General features: G+C 48.4%; 1 protein-coding gene across 2 annotated transcripts in view; it reads right to left on the bottom strand.

The window, feature by feature from the left end:
- Positions 1-9572: 9572 nt before the first annotated feature.
- The window catches only part of PRR5L (proline rich 5 like), a 68745-nt gene continuing 59500 nt past the window's right edge, over positions 9573-18817 (bottom strand). For both annotated transcript variants that reach the window (XM_024215459.3, XM_024215461.3), the window contains one exon: positions 9573-11358. In XM_024215459.3, the coding sequence (XP_024071227.2) occupies positions 10976-11358 (383 nt within the window). In that variant the 3' untranslated portion in view covers positions 9573-10975. The remainder of the gene's footprint in view (positions 11359-18817) is intronic.

Genomic DNA, 18817 nt, shown 5'->3' with positions numbered 1-18817 from the left:
AGACTCTGTTCTCAGTCAAATCTTCCTCAGATGGGGTCTTTGCACCATGGACCTCTCTCCCACCAATTTGAACATGAAGTGCCTGTCATTTTGCTCCTGAAGAGGCATGAGCACAGGCCCCTTGTCAAAGCCATTCCAAATCCAGTGGAAAAGAGAACTGATGTATCCCTGGAGTCCTCACAAAAGTAAGACTGGACAAACCGTGCTATGATGGATAGCACCAGCATGGCATTCAGAACTGAAACCAATATCAGCTCGGCCGCCCATGTCTCTTTCAGCTGTCCCAGATGTTATTTTACAGAATCAGGGCTTTATCCTATAATCAGACTCCTTATTTTTACATCTGACAACATAGGTGCTAGCTGATTAAGTGCTATAGATAGGAGCTGCTTCACTGAGGTACAAGACATTCTGATTCCAAGCAAGACTAATGTATAGAACCAAATGGAAATGATTTTCTCCTTGGGCTGTTCAGGGTGACCGTCAACTCTGAGACGTCATTCTGGAGTATTATCAGAGGGGTAGCCATGGACTATTGTACTTGAAACATTCAAGATTCTTAATCAACTTGATTAGGGTTCATTTAGCTGCAATATCTGCCTGTCACCCTCCAATTCAAGGTCACACTATGTTCTCACATTATGGCTACATTCTTGAAAGATCTAATCCATGGATTTCCTCCAGTGAGGGATTTTTCCCTTCATGAGGCTCTGCAGTTTTTGAGTCTTGAGCATTGTGCTCCTTCATCTCCATCAAGACAGCATTTTTGGTGGCTGCTACCTCTGCATTAAGGGTGAGAGATTCGGGCATTAATGGCAGGATCTCCTTACACAAAGGGTGAGGACTGAGGATCACCTTGTCTAAGTTCTTAGCCAGAGTGGTCTCAGACTTTCATTTGAATCAATGTGTGTGTCTTCTAGGGTTTTTCCCCAGACCTCATTTGACTCTTGGAGAAGCAAGACTTCATATGCTCAATGTCTTGAGGGCACTCTCCCGCTACCTCCATAGAACAAAGCCCTAGTACAAGTCACTCACACTCTTCGTAGTATTTAGCAACAAAGCAATCTTGACGCAGAGATGCTCAACGCATATAAGAGTGCATGAAGAGCTCCTATGAACTAAATAAATTAGCTCCACACTCTTACGTTAGAGCACACTCTACTATGGTCCACATAACCTCCTTGGCATACTTGAAGAATGTCCCTGTATCAGAAATTTGCAGGGCAGCCACTTAGAGTATACTTCTATTCAGTATCATGGGGGCAGGAGAGAGAGCTCAGTGGTTTGAGCATTGGCCTGCTAAACCCAGGGGGTTGTGAGTTCAATCTTTGAGGGGGCCACTTAGGGATTTGGGGCAAAATCAGTACTTGGTCCTGCTAGTGAAGGCAGGGGGCTGGACTTGATGACCTTTCAAGGTCCCTTCCAGTTCCAGGAGATAGGATATCTTTATTTATTTATTTATTTATATTTATTTTATGTGCTGATTGCAGCTACTAGATCTGCTGCCTTGTTTGATAGGGCAGTCCTGCAGTCTTTATTTAAGTAGAACTCATGACAGCCACCTCCTTAGGGAGACAATTGCTAGCCAGACACCTAGAATGGGAGCCTTGTGTACAATTACTCTAAAAACAACAAACAGTTATTTACCTTACAGCAACTGGTTCTTCGAGATGTGTTGTCCATTTGGATCCCAGAAGCTATTCTCCTTCTCTGCCACTACCGCAGAGTCCCTTAACTCTGGGATTCTGTACTGGCAAAGGAACTGAGACACAGTTGGGCCCACTCTATCTCTTACAAGCTTGGGGGGTGAGGGGCGTGCAAGGACATGAAGGTCACAGTTGTGGACACTGCTGGCCCAAACAATCCAATCTTGCATGCATGGGGCACGTGTATCTAGAGTTTAATCCAAGTGGACAACATGTCTAATGATCACAATTGTTATAGGGTAAGTAACCATTCTTCCTGCAGGATAAATTCTGCACCCAGTTACACCTTTTGTAACCCCTTGTTTTCAATTGGTTTATAAATGCCCATGTTTGCAAGAGTGGACTATAATTTTTGAGCACCTCAGTTGTTGAGTATCCTTATTTGGATATTTAGTTCCGATATTTCACAGGTGCTGAGCATTCGACTTCCACTGAAGCTAAAGGGAACCATGTGTGCAGAGCTCCATGTCACCTGTGCAAGTGTCACTAAGGCAGAAGTGGGCCCTCCAATTTGAGCTATGTTAATTTTATTGATGTTGCTTTAAGATGAATGGAATCATAAGACTACTCCCACTGTTGAGGTAGTGAATTGGGAAGGGCTGTGCTTTTTGGGGAGGGGGGTCAGGGAGTGGACACAGGAATGGATTTAGATTGGGGGGGAGCATCAGTTCTGACAGATGGGCTGTTCTTTGTCTAGAGAAAGGTGGTTGTTTGTTCCCTTAGCTCTTGTCTCAGTGGTGGTGTATTTGTAATCTGTGTGAGACACAGTGAGAATTCTCTAATACTTTTATGAATCCTATGTGTGCTTCAGTTTCTCCTATATTTCTCATGGGAACCTCAGTGGGGGGAGAAAGGACTGTTTGCTCTCAGAGCAGAGTAAGGCTATGTCTACGCTAGAGAGCTTACAGCAGCACAGCTGTACCGCTGCAGCTGCGTCGCTGTAAGATCTCTCGTGTAGCTGCGCTATGCCGCTGGAGAGAGCTCTCCCGTCAACATAATTAAACGACCTCCATCAAGCGGCAGTAGCTATGTGAGCGAGAGAAGGTCTCCTGCTGACATAGTACCATGCACACTACCACTTATTCGGGCATAATTTGTCGCTTGGGGGGTGGAATATTCACACCCCTGAGGGACATAAGTGGTACTGTGTAGACATAGCCTAAAAGACAGAGGTATGAATGTCACCTAGCTGTCTGAGCCTGAACAAGTCATTAAAATAGGACTGGCTGAGACTGACCCAATATCAATGGAGAATCTGAGAAAACAATGGTAAATCCAATCAGCAGGACATTGACACTAGCACTCAGTGGCCCAGAGGGAGATGGATTTCTCCACCTCTCAGCAGGGAAGCTGTTTTACAAAGATGCCAGCTCCAGAACAAAGGACTGGAGAGGTGTGAGGTAGGGGATAAGAGTTGGCTGCTGGAAGGTGGGGTGTCACCCGAGAAGCGACTAAGGAGGTCAGAGTAAGAGACAGAGCTTGACCACAGGGGTTCTCCAAAGCATGACTGGGCTCTAGGCTAACCAGAATGGACAACGCTTTAACCTTCAGTTCCCTATGCTAACCTAAGGACTTTGTGTGTTGTGTTCCGGGTGACTAATAAACCTTACTGTTTTGATAATGCTTGTTGAGCGTTACTGCAAATGCTGGGCGAGGTGCATTAATCCCTGAAGCATGTACAAGTCTCTACCAGGCGTCTGTTCAGCAAGTCCAACCGAGATAGCTCACAGGGTGAAGCAGGGGTCCCGTGTAAGGAGGCAGTGAAGCCATATGGACTACCCCGTGCAGGAAGAGTGAGAGCCCTTGGGGACTGACCTACAGGTTCCTCCTCAAGACTTTTCCAAAAGTGGTAGCGTAATACCAATCCTGTGGATATGTGATGGTGTACAACAGGCATGCTGCCAATCGGTGACATACAGTAGGGAATAATCTTCCTTCAGCAGAAGAGCAATTAGATAACCTGAGAGCTCTTCAACTGCTGTCATTTTTTAATGCCAGAATATTAAGGATGAGCCATTAAACCATTTTAATTAGGGTTAAAACTACAGGCTCTCAGGCAGAGCAGCAGGAACAGCTGTTGGACCTGTACTCACTGTGCATTGCAGTCACCCAGTGAAGCAAGGTTATAGTAAAAAACTGAAGGCTTATTCTGCTCAGAGAGATGCAGGCAACATCTGCCTGCAGGGGGCAGCATCACTCCAGCCCTCAAATGAAGTCTGATTAGGCTCACGTTCTACAGAGGTTTGAACAGCTCTTACTTCAGCAGCTTGAATTTTCATTCTATTATCTGCAGTTCATTAGTACAAATACATGTCCACAGTAAGCCATGAAATGCATCTGCCAAAGTATCAGTTTGTTTACTCATACAGGTGTTGGATTTAGTTCTAAGCACGGGGGCCTCTGTGTGTTGTTAGGAATCTTGTCAGTTCATACAAACTTAAGCTTTCATTTTACAAAAGTAATAATGACGTAGTGCTTATGGGTACTGAAGAGAACTGCGGTGGGTTACAATTTTAAAAGCAACAGGGCCCATTGTCATCTCACTGGCTAGGACAGGTTACTGCTTTACAGCCTCTACCACTTACTGGAGGACAGAGATGAAGCCCATTGAGCTACAGTGGGAATTAACTCTGAAGCCTACTGACTAGGGCTACAACAGGAAACCCTCTGATTGTTCTAGCCAAATCCTATAGCTCTTCTACAAGAGTGGGGGAAGAGATACATCACTCCACCTTCCATCTGAAAGCATTCAAGCTACTATTTTAGCTGGGTTTTTCTTTCCCTTTAATGTAGGGACTGTGGGCAGAGACCAGTTCAACAGCTGTAACTGAGCTATAATTAACCCTCTTCCTCCTCCATCATTATGTGATGAGAGAGCATACAGCTGCTCAGCTGACTCAGTATGTGTATCACCCCCCCACACACATCCTCCCCATAGGCAGATCATCCTCCCCATAGGCAGATCGCCCAGGCCAACCTGAAATTTTTATGAAAGGCCAGTAACTCTCCACATCATGACAGTAATTTTCAAATCTCCTAATATTACTCAGTTTTGCAATGCTGGGATTGGCTTAGGCCTCAGCATACCAGCTGAACACTATAGTACAGCCAAAGCTGCCACAGCTGTGGGAGCTAAGTGAGATCAAGTTGGTCAGGCAAAGTGATTTAATCAGGACCCTCCCGAGAGAAGGAATTACAAGCAGGGCAGCATGCCCCAAAAACACCATCCCATTTATTACAGTGTATATAAGTGACATAAGTGAAAAGGGAGGGGAGGATGCCACACACTGCAGTGGTCCCAACAAAGGGTAGATGCTGACCCTTTTTTACGGAGGGGAAACAACCCAGGCCTGTGAACCCACTAAAGATAGGTGCCATGCGTATGTGATGGCTGAGGAGTCTACACCAACTGCACCCTCTCTTTACCCTTTAATAGGGGAATGCAGCCAGCTCTAGGGTGGAAGCTGGCAGTTGCTTTACAAAGGGCATTTAGAACATAAGATAATATAGGGCACCAGTTCTCAAACTGTGACTGTCAGATTGCTAGTGGGCCTCCCCTCAGCTCCATGTGCTAAACCCTAGTAATTATTTCCTCAGCTAGTCATTTGCTATCATCAATCCAAGGTTATGACTGCAGGGAGGAGGGCAGGTGCTCTGTGAAATGCATTTGGGGAGGGGTGTGTGTGTGTGTGTGTGTGTGTGGGGGGGGTGGGGTGGGTTTCCATGCAACCATCACTATTTCAAAGAGTGGCCCACACAACAGTTTGAGAGACCCTGCCTTCTCTAAATGAAGGCAAAGAATCTGATTATCCACACTGGGCTGAGGACAGCCCAGGAGGCCCAGCGGGGTGAGCTCTTCAAAAGCATTCAGCATTGCCTTCATTTTGCTCCTCTTGAATTAACAGTCAAAATTCCATTGACTTCATGGACTACAGGCACGCTGCCCTCTAGGAAAGTCCCAGAATATAGTGGTCCTTGGTTGCTTGCAAGCGGCAATGTGTCTCTGCGGGTGCCTTTGAGTTAAGTTACAATGGAAGTGTCAGACTTGGGCAGCTAACACCACCTCCAGGTCCTTCCTGACACATTTTGTGTTAGAAAAGGGCTTGTTTTCCACTCTCTATCACGAGTTTCCTGAACTCTACTGACAGGTTGTTTTTCACAGGAAGTAGCAATTACCAAAATGGCTCTAGCTTCAAACAAACATATACTGACCGAGTCAACAACACTGGGCAGCAGCAACAGCTGGAGTTCAACTCCAAAATACGGAGGCAGCACTTCCTCATACTGCTCTGAGGCAGCTGCAATGAGGATGTAAAGCTAAAAATTTACTAGTGATCCCCTGACAGTTGCATCTAAGCAGCAGGAGGGGAGTAATGTAGATGCTTCATCACCACCAGGGACACACACATCCTCCCTCACTTCCTAGGCTCCAGCCTGCACAGCCAGCTGGACCTCCTTGTGAAGGCTACCCAAAGGGGCTTGGTAACTGGGACAGCTAAGTGCTGGTGACAAGGCCCATGGAGCCCTTCCAGAGGAGTGCAGAAAGAGCTGGCATTTGCCAAGCAGAAACTATGTGACTATACCAGGTGCAGAAAGAGTCTATGAAAAAAAATGTGCATTTCTTTGCTCCTGGCTACTGCCTCAAGCCCAGGCACAGCTGCTAAAAGGATCATTGTTGCCCCACTTCCTTCTCCAAATCACCTTCCCCACCATTTACAGTCCTCACCCTCCCATTCCAATCCAACTCCACTTTGGCCTTCAGCCAGACTGTTGTGTCAGCTGATGTCCCCTTCACTCCAGGCACAGTACTAGCCCCAAACCCACCTCCCATCCCTCCCTGCATGGAACCACTAGATGTTCCCAAAGTAGGGAGAGGGAGGGTGCCTGACAAACACTAACCCTAGCCCCAGAGATGTTATCCTCCTCTTGGAGGAGTGTGGAGAGGGCAACTGGATGAAAAAGGCTAGATCCTCAGCTCCTGTGAGTCAGGCTAGCACTCATTTCAACAGCACTATGGTGATTTACACCAGCTGATCTCTGGCTCTTCCAATGCAACTTGCATCAGGAGGGGCTGACTCTGTCTTGTACAGCACCAGCCCATAAGCAATGAGCCCTTTAGGCATTCTTCCTACCAGAAAGGCCAGTTTGTGTCCTTTGCAGGTCAGCTTTAGGTGGTCCAGAGCAGGGCTATGGTAACGGCCTGCTGCACTAGGTTAAGTTTCGTTCTAACCCCACTGAGGTCCATGGGAGTTTTGTAAATGGCTGCAATAGGGTCAGAACTACACCCCACGTGTTGAAAAGCTAACACAGGCTGGCAGGCAGTGGAGTTGGAAGTACAAGTTCCCTTGGGGCTGCAGTAGAACTGCATGGTTCAAAAACAATTCTGTATAAAAATTGAACTTTATGAGCAAAAGTAGACACACGTGGCTAGTGTAAAACAACGTGTAGTGAGTAAGAAGGTTGTCAAGGCACAAGCAATCCATAAAATGAGAGTTTTCAGACTACAGCAGTGGTTTTCAAGCTTTTTTCAGTTGCGGGCCCCTAAAAAATTTCAAATGGAGCTGCAGAACCCTTTGGAAATCTTAGACATAGTATGCGGACCAAAACCACTGTAGGTTCCACATAGAGTTGCAGGCTTCAACAATTTTACTCCCAAGGGAACCCCAGCAATAAGATTGGGGAGGGTGGAAACCTAAAGAAAAAATACTACATGAAGGTCCTTCCAAACCCAGATGCAATTCATGTGCTGTCAGGGACAACCAAGCTTTAATAGCAACAGGATTTACTGCCTGTGTTTGGACTGAGAATTAAAATATAAAAGCAGGTTACTACCCATCCCAGTAGTGGACTGGAGGAGACTAAACTTGCTAGTGATAAAACCATACCATTTGACCCATGAGGGTGGTAGAAAAATGAGAAGTTTTACTAAAATTTAGGTTTCAATCTGGACCCTTAAGTAAATCTGCATCACAGACTACAGCAAAACTGTATGGACACATGGAGGTGATAACAAACCACTTGTCCACGTGGTCTTGAATCTGATAGGAGTAAGACAGAGCAACTGAGGTGGGAAGTGACTTACTCTCTCTCTTAATCCAATAAGGAGGTACTGTACAACCTTGGGGGGTAGGAGGGGAATCATTTCATCACTTGTTGGCAGCTTATAGAGGTTTGCATCAAATGGCAGGATACAGGGGAGTTGAACCCCTCCCACCCACCTTCCCTACTGTCCATAGCAATGCAAGAAGGCATGTAGATAGGAGGTCTAGGACCTGCCTTGGACCAATATCAAAGCAGCCCTGTCTGGCTGTTTGAATCAAGATAGATCACTGCATGCTAGAAACCTTCCACAGGTCATATTTTCTATTGAGCAGCAGGGATCACTGTTGTCATTGGCTCCTTTTACTCCTAGAGCTCCTAGCCTGTTGCCATCCACTGGGCAAATATGATGCAACCATGCCCTAGCACTCAGCAGTGTCCTGCCCTTCAATGCAACCCCTTCCTCTCGCCTATCACGCAAGTCACAGCAGGCAGGCTACTCACCTTCTACAACACTAGTTTGCATTAGCTGCTCACAGGAGACCAAGCCTCTTTGTGCTTCCAAAAGCTTGTGCACCTTATATGTTCATTTGGTGGCCCAGTAAGCATCACCTTTCCCACCTCATTTCTAAACACCCTCGCTCTTTCCTTAAGCCTCGCACGTTGTTTACAAAATGGAACCACCAGCTTTACCCTTCCCTCCCCTGCCAAAATCAAACGTGGGACGTGCCCAACTCCGACCGTCTTGGTACAAATTTTTGCAAAGTAGCAGACCCACACAAATTTAAAAAAGGTCAAACAAGTGGATAGAGCTAGATAAAAAAGAAATTCAAGTTAATACCAGGCATGGAGTCCCATACTCCTCAGAGACTCCCCTTCCCAGAGAGGGAAATGGATGATGATCCCAGAGTACGTCAGGAAACGAACAGCCATTTCTCATTGTTTAGTCATAAAAAGAAGCTTGTATGGGCTATTGAAAAACATTCCTGATATTTACTAAATAGGGGGAAGAGGTTGAACTGAAATGCTATGGAGAGATTATCTTCCCCGCACCACATCCCGTCACTGGTATCCAATAGAGCCATAAAAATACCACAAGTGGCCAGAGAATAATAATCTTGGTGCAGGAGCGGTGTAGGGCCAACATAATGAGCCCAATCCTGCACCCCACCTTAAAAGCCTTAATGTAGGGGGGCATGCCAAGTAATGGCCAGGAGGGGAATCCAGGTAGAGCAAAAGTGGCCCCTCCTCCTGCTGGGCTGCACATTCTGTGCTGCTCCTCCTTGGGAGGCTTGAACATAACGGTAGACCAGGGTTTTAAAGTCCAAACAGCTGGTTGCATTCCCAGATCAGTGCACTTCTGCTAAAGCCAACAGCGAAACTCCAGTCAGCTTGACCAGGGGCAGAAGCAGGCCCTTGTCAAATGCATTTGTAGACCGTCAGTTACCAACCACAGGAGCTGCAAAGAGCTCCAGAGCTCAGGGCTCCTCCCTGATATTTCTGATGCTAACAGCAGCCTCGGAAGAATCTCTACTCCTGACATTGCTCGGGCAATTGAGGCCCAATCCTGAGAGATGCCCAGCAACCTCCACTTTCATTGAAGTCAATGGGAATGGAGCTGTGCTCACCGCCTTGCAAAAGCCGACCTTACACAAAGTCATTACCTATAGCATGAGAAATACAGAGACCTGAATTCAGGTCCTGGCAGGTAGAGAAAACCTTTCCAATCACGGATTTATTTGTCATCTACATGTGCATGTTGATGACCATGGGGACATCAGTGGGGGTGGACATCGGGGCTGAACATGGCAACATTCTGAGAGATGATGGGGAGGTGTCTCCTTTTTAAATGGAGTCTGAAATTCAAAGCAGCTTGTAATTACACTTACAATTCTGTTTAGCAAGACATCAGCAGAATATCTAGGGGGATTTGTGGAGCAGGTTGACTCCACTCTTATGGGAGCAGTTTCTGGAGTACCTATCGGTCCCTCTGTAGCAGTCAGAGTGGAATTCACTGTATGCCACTGTCAGACAGACACTAACATTGCTTAAGAACTGGACAAGTTGTAGCTTTCCAAATAAAACAAAAAAAACCCCCAAACCTAGCTGCAAACAGAGCTAGAGTTCCTGTCTCTAACCCAGACGGTTATTTTTGATTTCATAAATTCTGTAAGAGCTAGAAGTTCAGGCACCAATCCAAAGCTGATTTCCCCCATGTTAGCTCCGGGGTTGGACCCATGGATGCCTGGGCTCGAAAAGCCACTTTCAAGTCACCTTTCGAATGCAGGAGCATACCCTCAGTTACCGTATTGCCCCTTTTCTCTTGGAATCCACCTGTTTAGGTTTCTCCTTATGGTGGAATCCTGATAAAGCTAACATTTTTGACAGCACACCTGATGCCAAAGTCCAAGTAGGGCACGTGGGACCAAATCCTACCCTTATTTACTCCCCATAAGACTCCACTGACCTCAAAGGGGGAGTGCACACTGGGGCTGAACATGGAAAGGCAACACTCTCAGAGGAAAAACCATTCAGAGCTTTAGCTCACTCTGATTTGGGCTTCTCGCTAAGTCAGATGAAGTCTCTCCCCTGTATGCAGTGGGAGCAAAGAAGAAAGGAAATCCCTCCCCCACCCTCAGAAACCACAAAGCATCTGGGGCAGAGTTCTCTACAAGACTCACAAAGTTTAATCCCTGAGTACAATACATTTAAAAGAAAAACCCAACCCCAGGCATCACCATCCTAGCAACTGAGGGCAAGGACCAAGTGAGCTTTTAGCACAGTCTCTCCAATTGCTGCTGGGAGTTGGAGGAGGGCTCCATTTAATGAGACCAAGGAGTTAGGCATGAGATTGAAAAACGTTTAGATTAATTTCTTTCACTAAAAAGAAAAGGGAGGGAACCTGAGGCTACAGCAGTTGAACTTGGATGTTGAGCAGCTCAGGAAGAAACTCTATAGAATACAGAGACAGTGGCATTTAACACTGAAACCCTTGCAGTCCTGAATGCTCTGCTGGGAGCAGCCTGGTACCTCCACTGACAATGATCCTAGAAAGTCAGAGATAAAAATCTAAGGTGACTTTCCCAAGAGACATGAGAACATAGACCATTCCCACAACATGAGCAAATACATCCCCAAGGCTCATGTTCTCCACCGTTCCCAGCAGGAACACAACCGCCTATCGTCTGGTTTAGTGCACATGGTTCTCTCTCCTGGAGGGGACATCCCTTCTAGCTGACGGAGGTGCAGTTCAGTTCCGTAGATTCCTGCCTGCCCGTTGCTACCAGTCCCTCCGGCCCATCAGCAATACTGGGCTCACTGGAGCATTGCCTGTGGCTGAAGCTGGGCTGCAGGAGGAGGCATTTGTCACTGTTGTCTGGCTCTTCTATCACGATCCCTGTGTGCATCATGGAGGCCATGGCCAGGAGCTGGATATCCGAGTGAGCATTGGCAACAGTGTGGCGACGGATGCTGCCACATTTCTCCAAGTAAGCCTCACCCTCCTGCTCCGTCAGTGGCGTCAGGGCCGTCTCGCTGGGCTGTCGAACCGTCACGCTATGGGAAGAGTAGCTCAGCAGGTTTGCCTTGGGACGAGATCTGGAATACCGTCTCTCTGGAAAATAAAAATGAAGCAGGAGAGATCAGCAGGGCATAGATAAATCCAACAGTGTCCTGCTGAATTGAAGAGCTTGCCTTAGAGTATCCTGAAAGTGCATGCAGCAGAGGCAATGCCACTTGCTGAGATAGTGGGACAAAAACTGACAGGGAGTTTGCAACTCAGACACTTCTTCAGTGTCTGGATCTGACTCCCCTCTTACTTATGACAGTGGGAATCAGGTGTAGCTGCACTGAAGCCAATGAGTTAACTTGGGATAAACACGAGTGGTAAACAGGCTCTCTGGGGGAGACTGTCAAGACACAAATGGCACCTGGGGGCCCAATGTCCACTGAAAGTCAATGGGAGTTGGGTGCCTAACTTCCCTCCTCAACTGTCTCCGAGGAAAGCCCCAGAGAGGATTTGGGGAGCCATTCTTTTGGCCTAACAAATGTATTGCAAGAAAATGCTCTACCATCAGATAAAGTCAATATGAAACACACTACACTTGTGCAGTCCACTATTTGGGGCAGGGCACAGGTTGTTTTGTCACAGCTGCACACACCTGAGGTGCCAGCACTATCCTCGTGCACTATACAGATTACATGTGCAACAAGCATGTCACTCGCTGCTGCAATGTGGCCTCTCCTGGGGTGGGACACAAAGTGTCATAGAATTTGAGGCCAGAAGGGACCACTAGATCTAGTCTGACCTCCTGTGTTTCACAGGCCACCACCAACACCCACACATTAAACCCAACAACTGAAATGAGGCCAACGTTAGGGTGACCATATTTCCCAAAGGGAAAATAGGACACCGTGCGGGGCTGGCCCGAGCTAGTCACCCGAGTGCCCCGACCCCACCCGAGCCTCCTCCCACCCCCATGCGGGGCTGGCCAGAGCCACTTACCCAAGCCCCTCTCCCCGCGCAGGAGGCAGGCAAGACTCGGGTGAGCAGCGATGCACATACAGAATAGGGTTAGCATACTTCCCAAAGGCTGGGGCTGGTGTCACTGCTCACTTGAGCCCTGCCTTCCCCCCCACCAGGCATTGCCTCCTGCCCCCCCGCCCCACGTGTTTCTCCGCTCCTAAGTTCCCCCTAAACTGCACGGCCGTGCAGCTGTCTATTAAGCGCCACGCAGGCAGTCAGGGCTGCGCCGGGGGAGAGATGCCTCCCCACGAGCCCTGGACCTGCTGTGGTGCCCCTCCCCTGCCCCAACCCAGCCCAGCGCGGAACCTGCCACGGCCGGTGGACAGGAGCCCCTCCCCCGGACCTGACCCGGCCTGGCCCAGAGCTGCTGTGGCCGAGGGACAGGCACCCCTCCCCCGGCCCAACGCAGCCTGGACCTGCCACAGCGGGGAGAGGCACCTCTCCGTCCCCACAGCTCAGGTGCTCCTGGTGCTGCAGGGAGAGAGAGCTGGGGGGAGGAGTCCTCTCTCCCCATTGTTGCCCAGCTGCTCATCCCCAGCCCCACTCCAGAGCCTGCACCCCCAGCCAGAGCCCTCACCCCTTCGCACCCCAACCCTCTGCCCCAGCCCTGAGCCCCTCATCCCTGGCCCCACCCCAGAGCCTGCACCCCAAGCCAGAGCCCTCAGCCCAGCCCCCGCACCCCAACCTTCTGCCCCAGCCCTGAGCCCCCTCCCAGACTCCGAACCCCTCAGCCTCACCCTGCCATATGAATTTTGTTAGGTGCACCAATATGGAGGTGATGTGTCACACATCACCTCCATATTGGTGCTCCTAACAAAATTCATTCCACACATGGGTGGGAAATATTAGAGGGAACACTGCTCCACACCCCACTTTTTTTTGACAAAAGCAGGCATTTGTCCCATTTGCTCTTGCCCACTTTTGCCAAAAAAGGCAGGCCGGCCGGGACCGGGCTTATAAAAGGATGTTTGGTCACCCTAGCCAAAGTAAATGACATCCAAGGAAACTAGACTATTATGTACCACAGGCAAAGAATAGGAGGGACCGAGGTGTAGCAGTGCCCAAGGCCCCCAAAATTGCAGGTAAATGGTTAAATGAGAGATACCCAGATAATCCTAGCAAGTGACCCACACACTGCAGTGGAAGATGGACCCCCTCTCCCCCATCAAGGTCCCTGCCAATCTGACCTGGGGGGAAATTCCTCCCTGACCCCACATATGGTGATCAGTAAAACCCTAAGCATGTGAGCAAGAACCAGCGAGCCGAGCAACTGAGACAGAGAATGTTTGGTGCCACCTCAGAGTTCTGGCCCACCCTGCCCAGTGTCCCATCTCCAGCCATGGCCAACAGTTTAGGACAGGAAGTGAAAAACTCAGTGTTCAGTTAGAACTGCTGGGGGAAATTTAGTATGCAGAATGGAATGATCAGAACAGCCAGACTTGGGGCCTACCACCTTCTCTGCAAAACATCCAAAAAGGCTGAAAAGAGTCCCTTAATTTTAAACTCAACATCTAAGATGTCACCTCCTGCATCACAGTGCATCCCACCAGCGTTCTGAGGCACTGATTCAATACTGACTTTGGTGTTTTTAGGAGGAGATGGAGTTTTAACTCCTGTGTCCTGGCTAATTGCCATTCAGGTAATTCCAATATGCATAGCTAAATTCATAGCAGTTCTAACTGAACACAGCATTCTTTCTCATCTCCTGCTCTAAACCATTGTGCAGAGTTGCTATGCATTGTTAAATAGATGGTGTGCACTAGCCCAGAAGTGGCTGTATTCCAATAGCAGATAAAGTGGATCCCTGTATCTCTCCTACCTATGACCTAAGAGAGTGTCAAGGAACAATTAATTCTTAGGCAGCACTTTTGAGATCCTATAAAATCTGTCCAGCCAAAAAGTGAAAAGCATGAGACACAGAATAACAAACTGCAAAGCACTAGTCGTTGAAGGTTATGAAACATTTTTGGAAGCTTGCATCAGTAAGAAAGGCACGAAACAAACTCTATATTGTGACAGGGAGGGATGGGGGAGCAGCCAAAACTCCACCACTGGCAGCAGTCAGGCTATGACAAAACTTCATCCTGATGCTGCCAATAATGCACTCATTCAAAAAGGTTCATTTCAGGCTTAAGAGAATGGTGGAATCAGTTTTAGGCATGTTACAGGCACAGTAAATGCATTATTTCAGACCCAACTCCAGCTAGCCCCACTGCGAGCTGGACTGGGTATATGGGAGAATTGTTCGGGGTGTCCACATTAGCCCTTTTCTCCTAAAATGTCTCACCATTGCCACCACATGTGCACCTCCAATGATACTAACAATGGGCAACGCTATTGTAGACTGGACAGCATTTTAACCTCTGGGTCATAGGCACCAACTCCATGGGTGCTCCAGGACTGGGTGCTGAGCACCCACAGAAAAAAAATAGTGGGTGCTCAGCACCCTCTAGCCACAGCTGTTCAGTGGCAATTGCCAATCAGCTGTTCAGGCAGCTGCCGCCAATCAGTTGTTTGGTGGCTGGGAGCGGAGCTTGGGGGAGGGCGGAGAGCAGGGAGCGGTGGGTGGACTGGGCCTTGGGGGAGGGCTTGGAGCGGGGCGGGAAGAGGCAGGCTGAGGGTGGGGCCTTGGAGGAGGGAAGAGGCGGAGCAAGGGTGAAGCCTCAGGGGGAGGTGGAGCGGGGGGGGAGCAGGAAGAGGCAGAGAGGGGGCAGGATCTCAGGGGAGTGGGCGGAGCAGGGGTGGAGTACCCCCAGGGAAAAAGAAAACTCAGTGACTATGCCCTGGGTCATCTAAGTGTGCTAGTGCGCTGCTGGCTGTGAGTGGCTGGTTTACCCTAGTGCTCCCCAAGGGAGGAGTGGTCAGTGAGTGATATTTTTATTCGTAGGAAAATTAGTCTAGCATAGACAAGACCTAAACTACACAGTGGTAATTGGCAGTCGCTGCCTCTCCATCTTTCCTGGTGAAACATAGGACTTAGGACTGGAAGGGACCTCCCTGGTCATAGAGTCCAGTCCCCAGCTATCGCAGGTAACCACATCATATCAGCCTGTTCATAAACGTATCAAGTGCCATCATAAAACTAGTTAGGTTGTTTGCCCCCAATATCCCTACCGAGAGGCTGTTCCAGGACCTCACTCCTCCGATGGTTAGAAACCTAATTTCTAGCTAAGTTTGCTCATGGCCATTCTTGTGCCAACATTGTCCTTTACCTTAAATAGCTTTTCTCTTTCCCTGGTGTTTACCCCCTAGTGTATTTATAGAGAGCAATCATATGATAGCTTCTGCTTTTCTGACTGAAGTAAACAAACCCAAAGGTTGACACAGTGAGAGACAGAAGCCAGCGCAACAGCTACTTAGCTCAGTAACTTCAATCCCACTAGACTTTAACCCTCTCAGGCTTGACAAACCCCAAGGGCCAGGAGGCAAGGTGGCTCAATTGCTTTTTAGGGGGGAGGTTCATCTCAACCCCCAGGGTTTACTGCATTAGTACTTAGTCTCCAGGAGATCAAACTGAACTAAGCTATGGAAAATGCTGCCCACTTCCCTGATTGTTTTGTTGCAGGTTCTGCATTAGAAGATGGAATTTTGGTTCTTTTCTCTGTTTCTAAACACTCCATTTTAAAAAACTGTTATATCCTTCATCATAGCAGGGCAGATTTGAGGACTAGCCAAGCCAAAGACAGTTCACCTGGCAAACTCACAGCCAGAACAAACAGGGGACTCAACACAAGGAGAAAAGTCACAAGCAAATAGGCTTCTTGTGTTCACTTCAAAAATTACTTCTCTAGGAATAAAGCTCCATTGGGTTTTGAGTGTGTGTAAATGTTCGTTCTGTTGAAAGAGGCAAGCCTGACAACCCTGCGGATTAAAGTCCTTCCAGAGCAAGCACAGCAATGCAAGCCTCCTCACAAACCATGCTCCCGCTATCCCAGGACTCAAAAGAGAGCGCATTTGCCTCTCACTCCTTGGCCTCTCTGTTGGCAATTTCTGTGATGTGGACAGCCAGCCAGTCCCCACCCACATCCGCTCTCACATGCTAAATAGGGTCAAGCCTGGTCAGAATTTGGATTGGGAGATTTTAAATAAAAAGAGTTGCAACAAGTGGCGATAGTGATTCAATGGGTGGTGCTCTTAGTAAGCCCTAAATCAGTGCCCCAGCATGACTATTGGGTGCTTTGCTGCTGTCCTTTGTGTGAGGATCAAAGCCGAGGTGCTAGTCAGCCTTCCCAAAATATCTTTTGCAAGAACATAGGTAGCCAAATTTCAGTAACTTATCGCCAGTGACTGAACTCCTTCTCTTGTGTTTTCAGCTGGAGAAGTTAAATCCTAACTCTCTCTGCTAAAAATTGTTCTGTATAGCTGCTGATGCAGACAGACTGCTGCATTCCACCCCACAGATTGCTGCATTTCACTGATTTCTTCCTGCCGTCTAAAATGCTTTGGGATGAAAAGTGCTGCTAAAGTTGGTATTATGAGCCAGTTGCAGTGCAATAGTACATAATGGGAAGCATATGACAACAGACTTGATAACCAAGCAAAGTGGACTTTAATAGAAAGGGACAGCTTCAAAAATTACAGGGCTAAGATCTCCTGTGCTGCTGGAATTTGCTAGGACTGAGGCTGTTTAAACTGTAGGTTATTTATTGCAGTTAGCTGGGATAAGGAGAGAGCTGAATGGCAGCATTCTACTGGGCCAGCATATGACCCCACTTTTCTAAATTAGATTTTGCAGTGGCTTCATATGTCTCTCATTTGTTTAGAACTCTGGATTCCATACCTTCAATTATCCCTTCCAGCTGCCAGCTTGGAAGGACAGCAACAAAGGCAGCTAGAAAACCTCTGTGAAGCTGGCAAGTAAGGCCTGATGAGATCTCTCCAACCCAAATGCAACAGAGCAGATAGTTACACCAACTGGAGCCAGGTGAAGGGGCAAGAGCCCATTCAGAAGAAGTATAGAGGCAATGAAGATCTTAGCTGAGCTTAAGGGAGGAAAGATGGTCCAGTGGTTAGGGCCCTAACCTAGGACTTGGGAGACCCAGGTTCAGTTCTATGATCTTGGGCCAGTCAGTTAGACCCAGATCTGCAAAGGTATTTAGGCTCCTAACTTTCCCTGAAAGATGATCATTGATTTCAATGGACGTTAGGAGCCTAAAGTCTCTCAGGACAGATCCCGAAAGGTTACTTTGGCATTGCAACCCCTAATGGCTATCGGGCCTGCTGCCTTGTGGAATCCTCAGCAGGCACTTAGTCCAACTCTCCCCCTGTATTTAGTGCACCTAAGTCCTGCTAGAGAAAGGGCTCCTCAGAAGCCAGCAAACTGAATAGGGAGCCACGTAAACTAACACAGGAGGGAAATACTGGGGAGAGGGCAGGGTTTAGACACCTAAGTGTCTGTTCTGATGTGCCAGGTCGAAAGAGAGGGGCCTCTCTCTGTGCAGGATCCTCAGCTGTGAACTCTCTCCTGGAAGTAGGCCCCCAAGGCAGCTTAGAACCTGAGCAACTGAAACCCTCTCTCTCCTGCTCATGCTTGATACCTCTTGTGACACTCACGGTACACCCTATACCCCCCGTATTCATTATTAGTACATATTGTGATATTGCATATAAAGCATGCCTTGTAAAGTATCATGGGAAAGGTTCTGATCTGCTAAAACCCACTGTTCCATCTAAATATGTATATCATTAGTGCATATGAAGTTATAAGACTGTGTTGTATGGTTGTCACTAAAATATGCAGTGGGTTTGGGAAGCACCCAGATACTAGCTCCCCAAAGACAATAACCAGGGGCATCACCAACACCCGGGCGGATGTCAAACTACTATCAACAGCCATTGTCCAGCAAGGGAGCTACAATGCAATGACTCACTTGCACAAGGCACACCAGAGGAATTGCTTAACCTTGCCTGGTGACTCAGCAATGCCTACCAGACATGCCCAGACTTATGTTCTCCAAGCACATGGACTAAGGGTATAAAACAGAACAGCGTGGCCCCATGCTTTGCCTTTCCTCCTCCCCCCACCTATGCTGTAAGCAACAAGGACACTCAGAAGACTGAAGACTCCAACAGAGGAGACTGGCCCAGGTTTCAAGGGTGAAACCTGTGTATTATGAACTGTATCATCCAAAACTGCTTGCTCTAAATCAGGGGTCTCAAACTCAAATGACCATGAGGGCCACATGAGGACTAGTACATTGGCCCGAGGGCCGCATTACTGACACCTCCCCTCCCCCTGCCGCCTTCGGCCTCGCCCCCACTCCACCCCTTCCATGAGGCCCCGCCCCTGCCCTGCCTCTTCCCACCCCTTCCCTGAAATCCCCACCCCAACTCTGCCCCCTCCCTGCCCCCAGGGGGTGCAGGAGGGGTGTGGGGTGTGGTGGGGGCTCAGGGCAGGGAGTTGGGGTGTGGGGTGCAGGAGGGGTGAGGGGTACAGCAAGGGGTCAGGGTGCAGGGTGCAGCAGGGGGCTCAGGGCAGGGAGTTGGGGTGCAAGAGGGGTGCAGGGTGCAGCAGGGGGATCAGGGCAGTGGGTTGGGGTGCAAGAGG

This window comes from Terrapene carolina, unplaced genomic scaffold, assembly GCF_002925995.2.
Source record: "Terrapene carolina triunguis isolate 2854851 unplaced genomic scaffold, T_m_triunguis-2.0 Scaffold96, whole genome shotgun sequence".
NCBI lineage: Eukaryota > Metazoa > Chordata > Testudines > Emydidae > Terrapene > Terrapene triunguis.
This window is presented reverse-complemented; position numbering and strand designations above follow the sequence as displayed.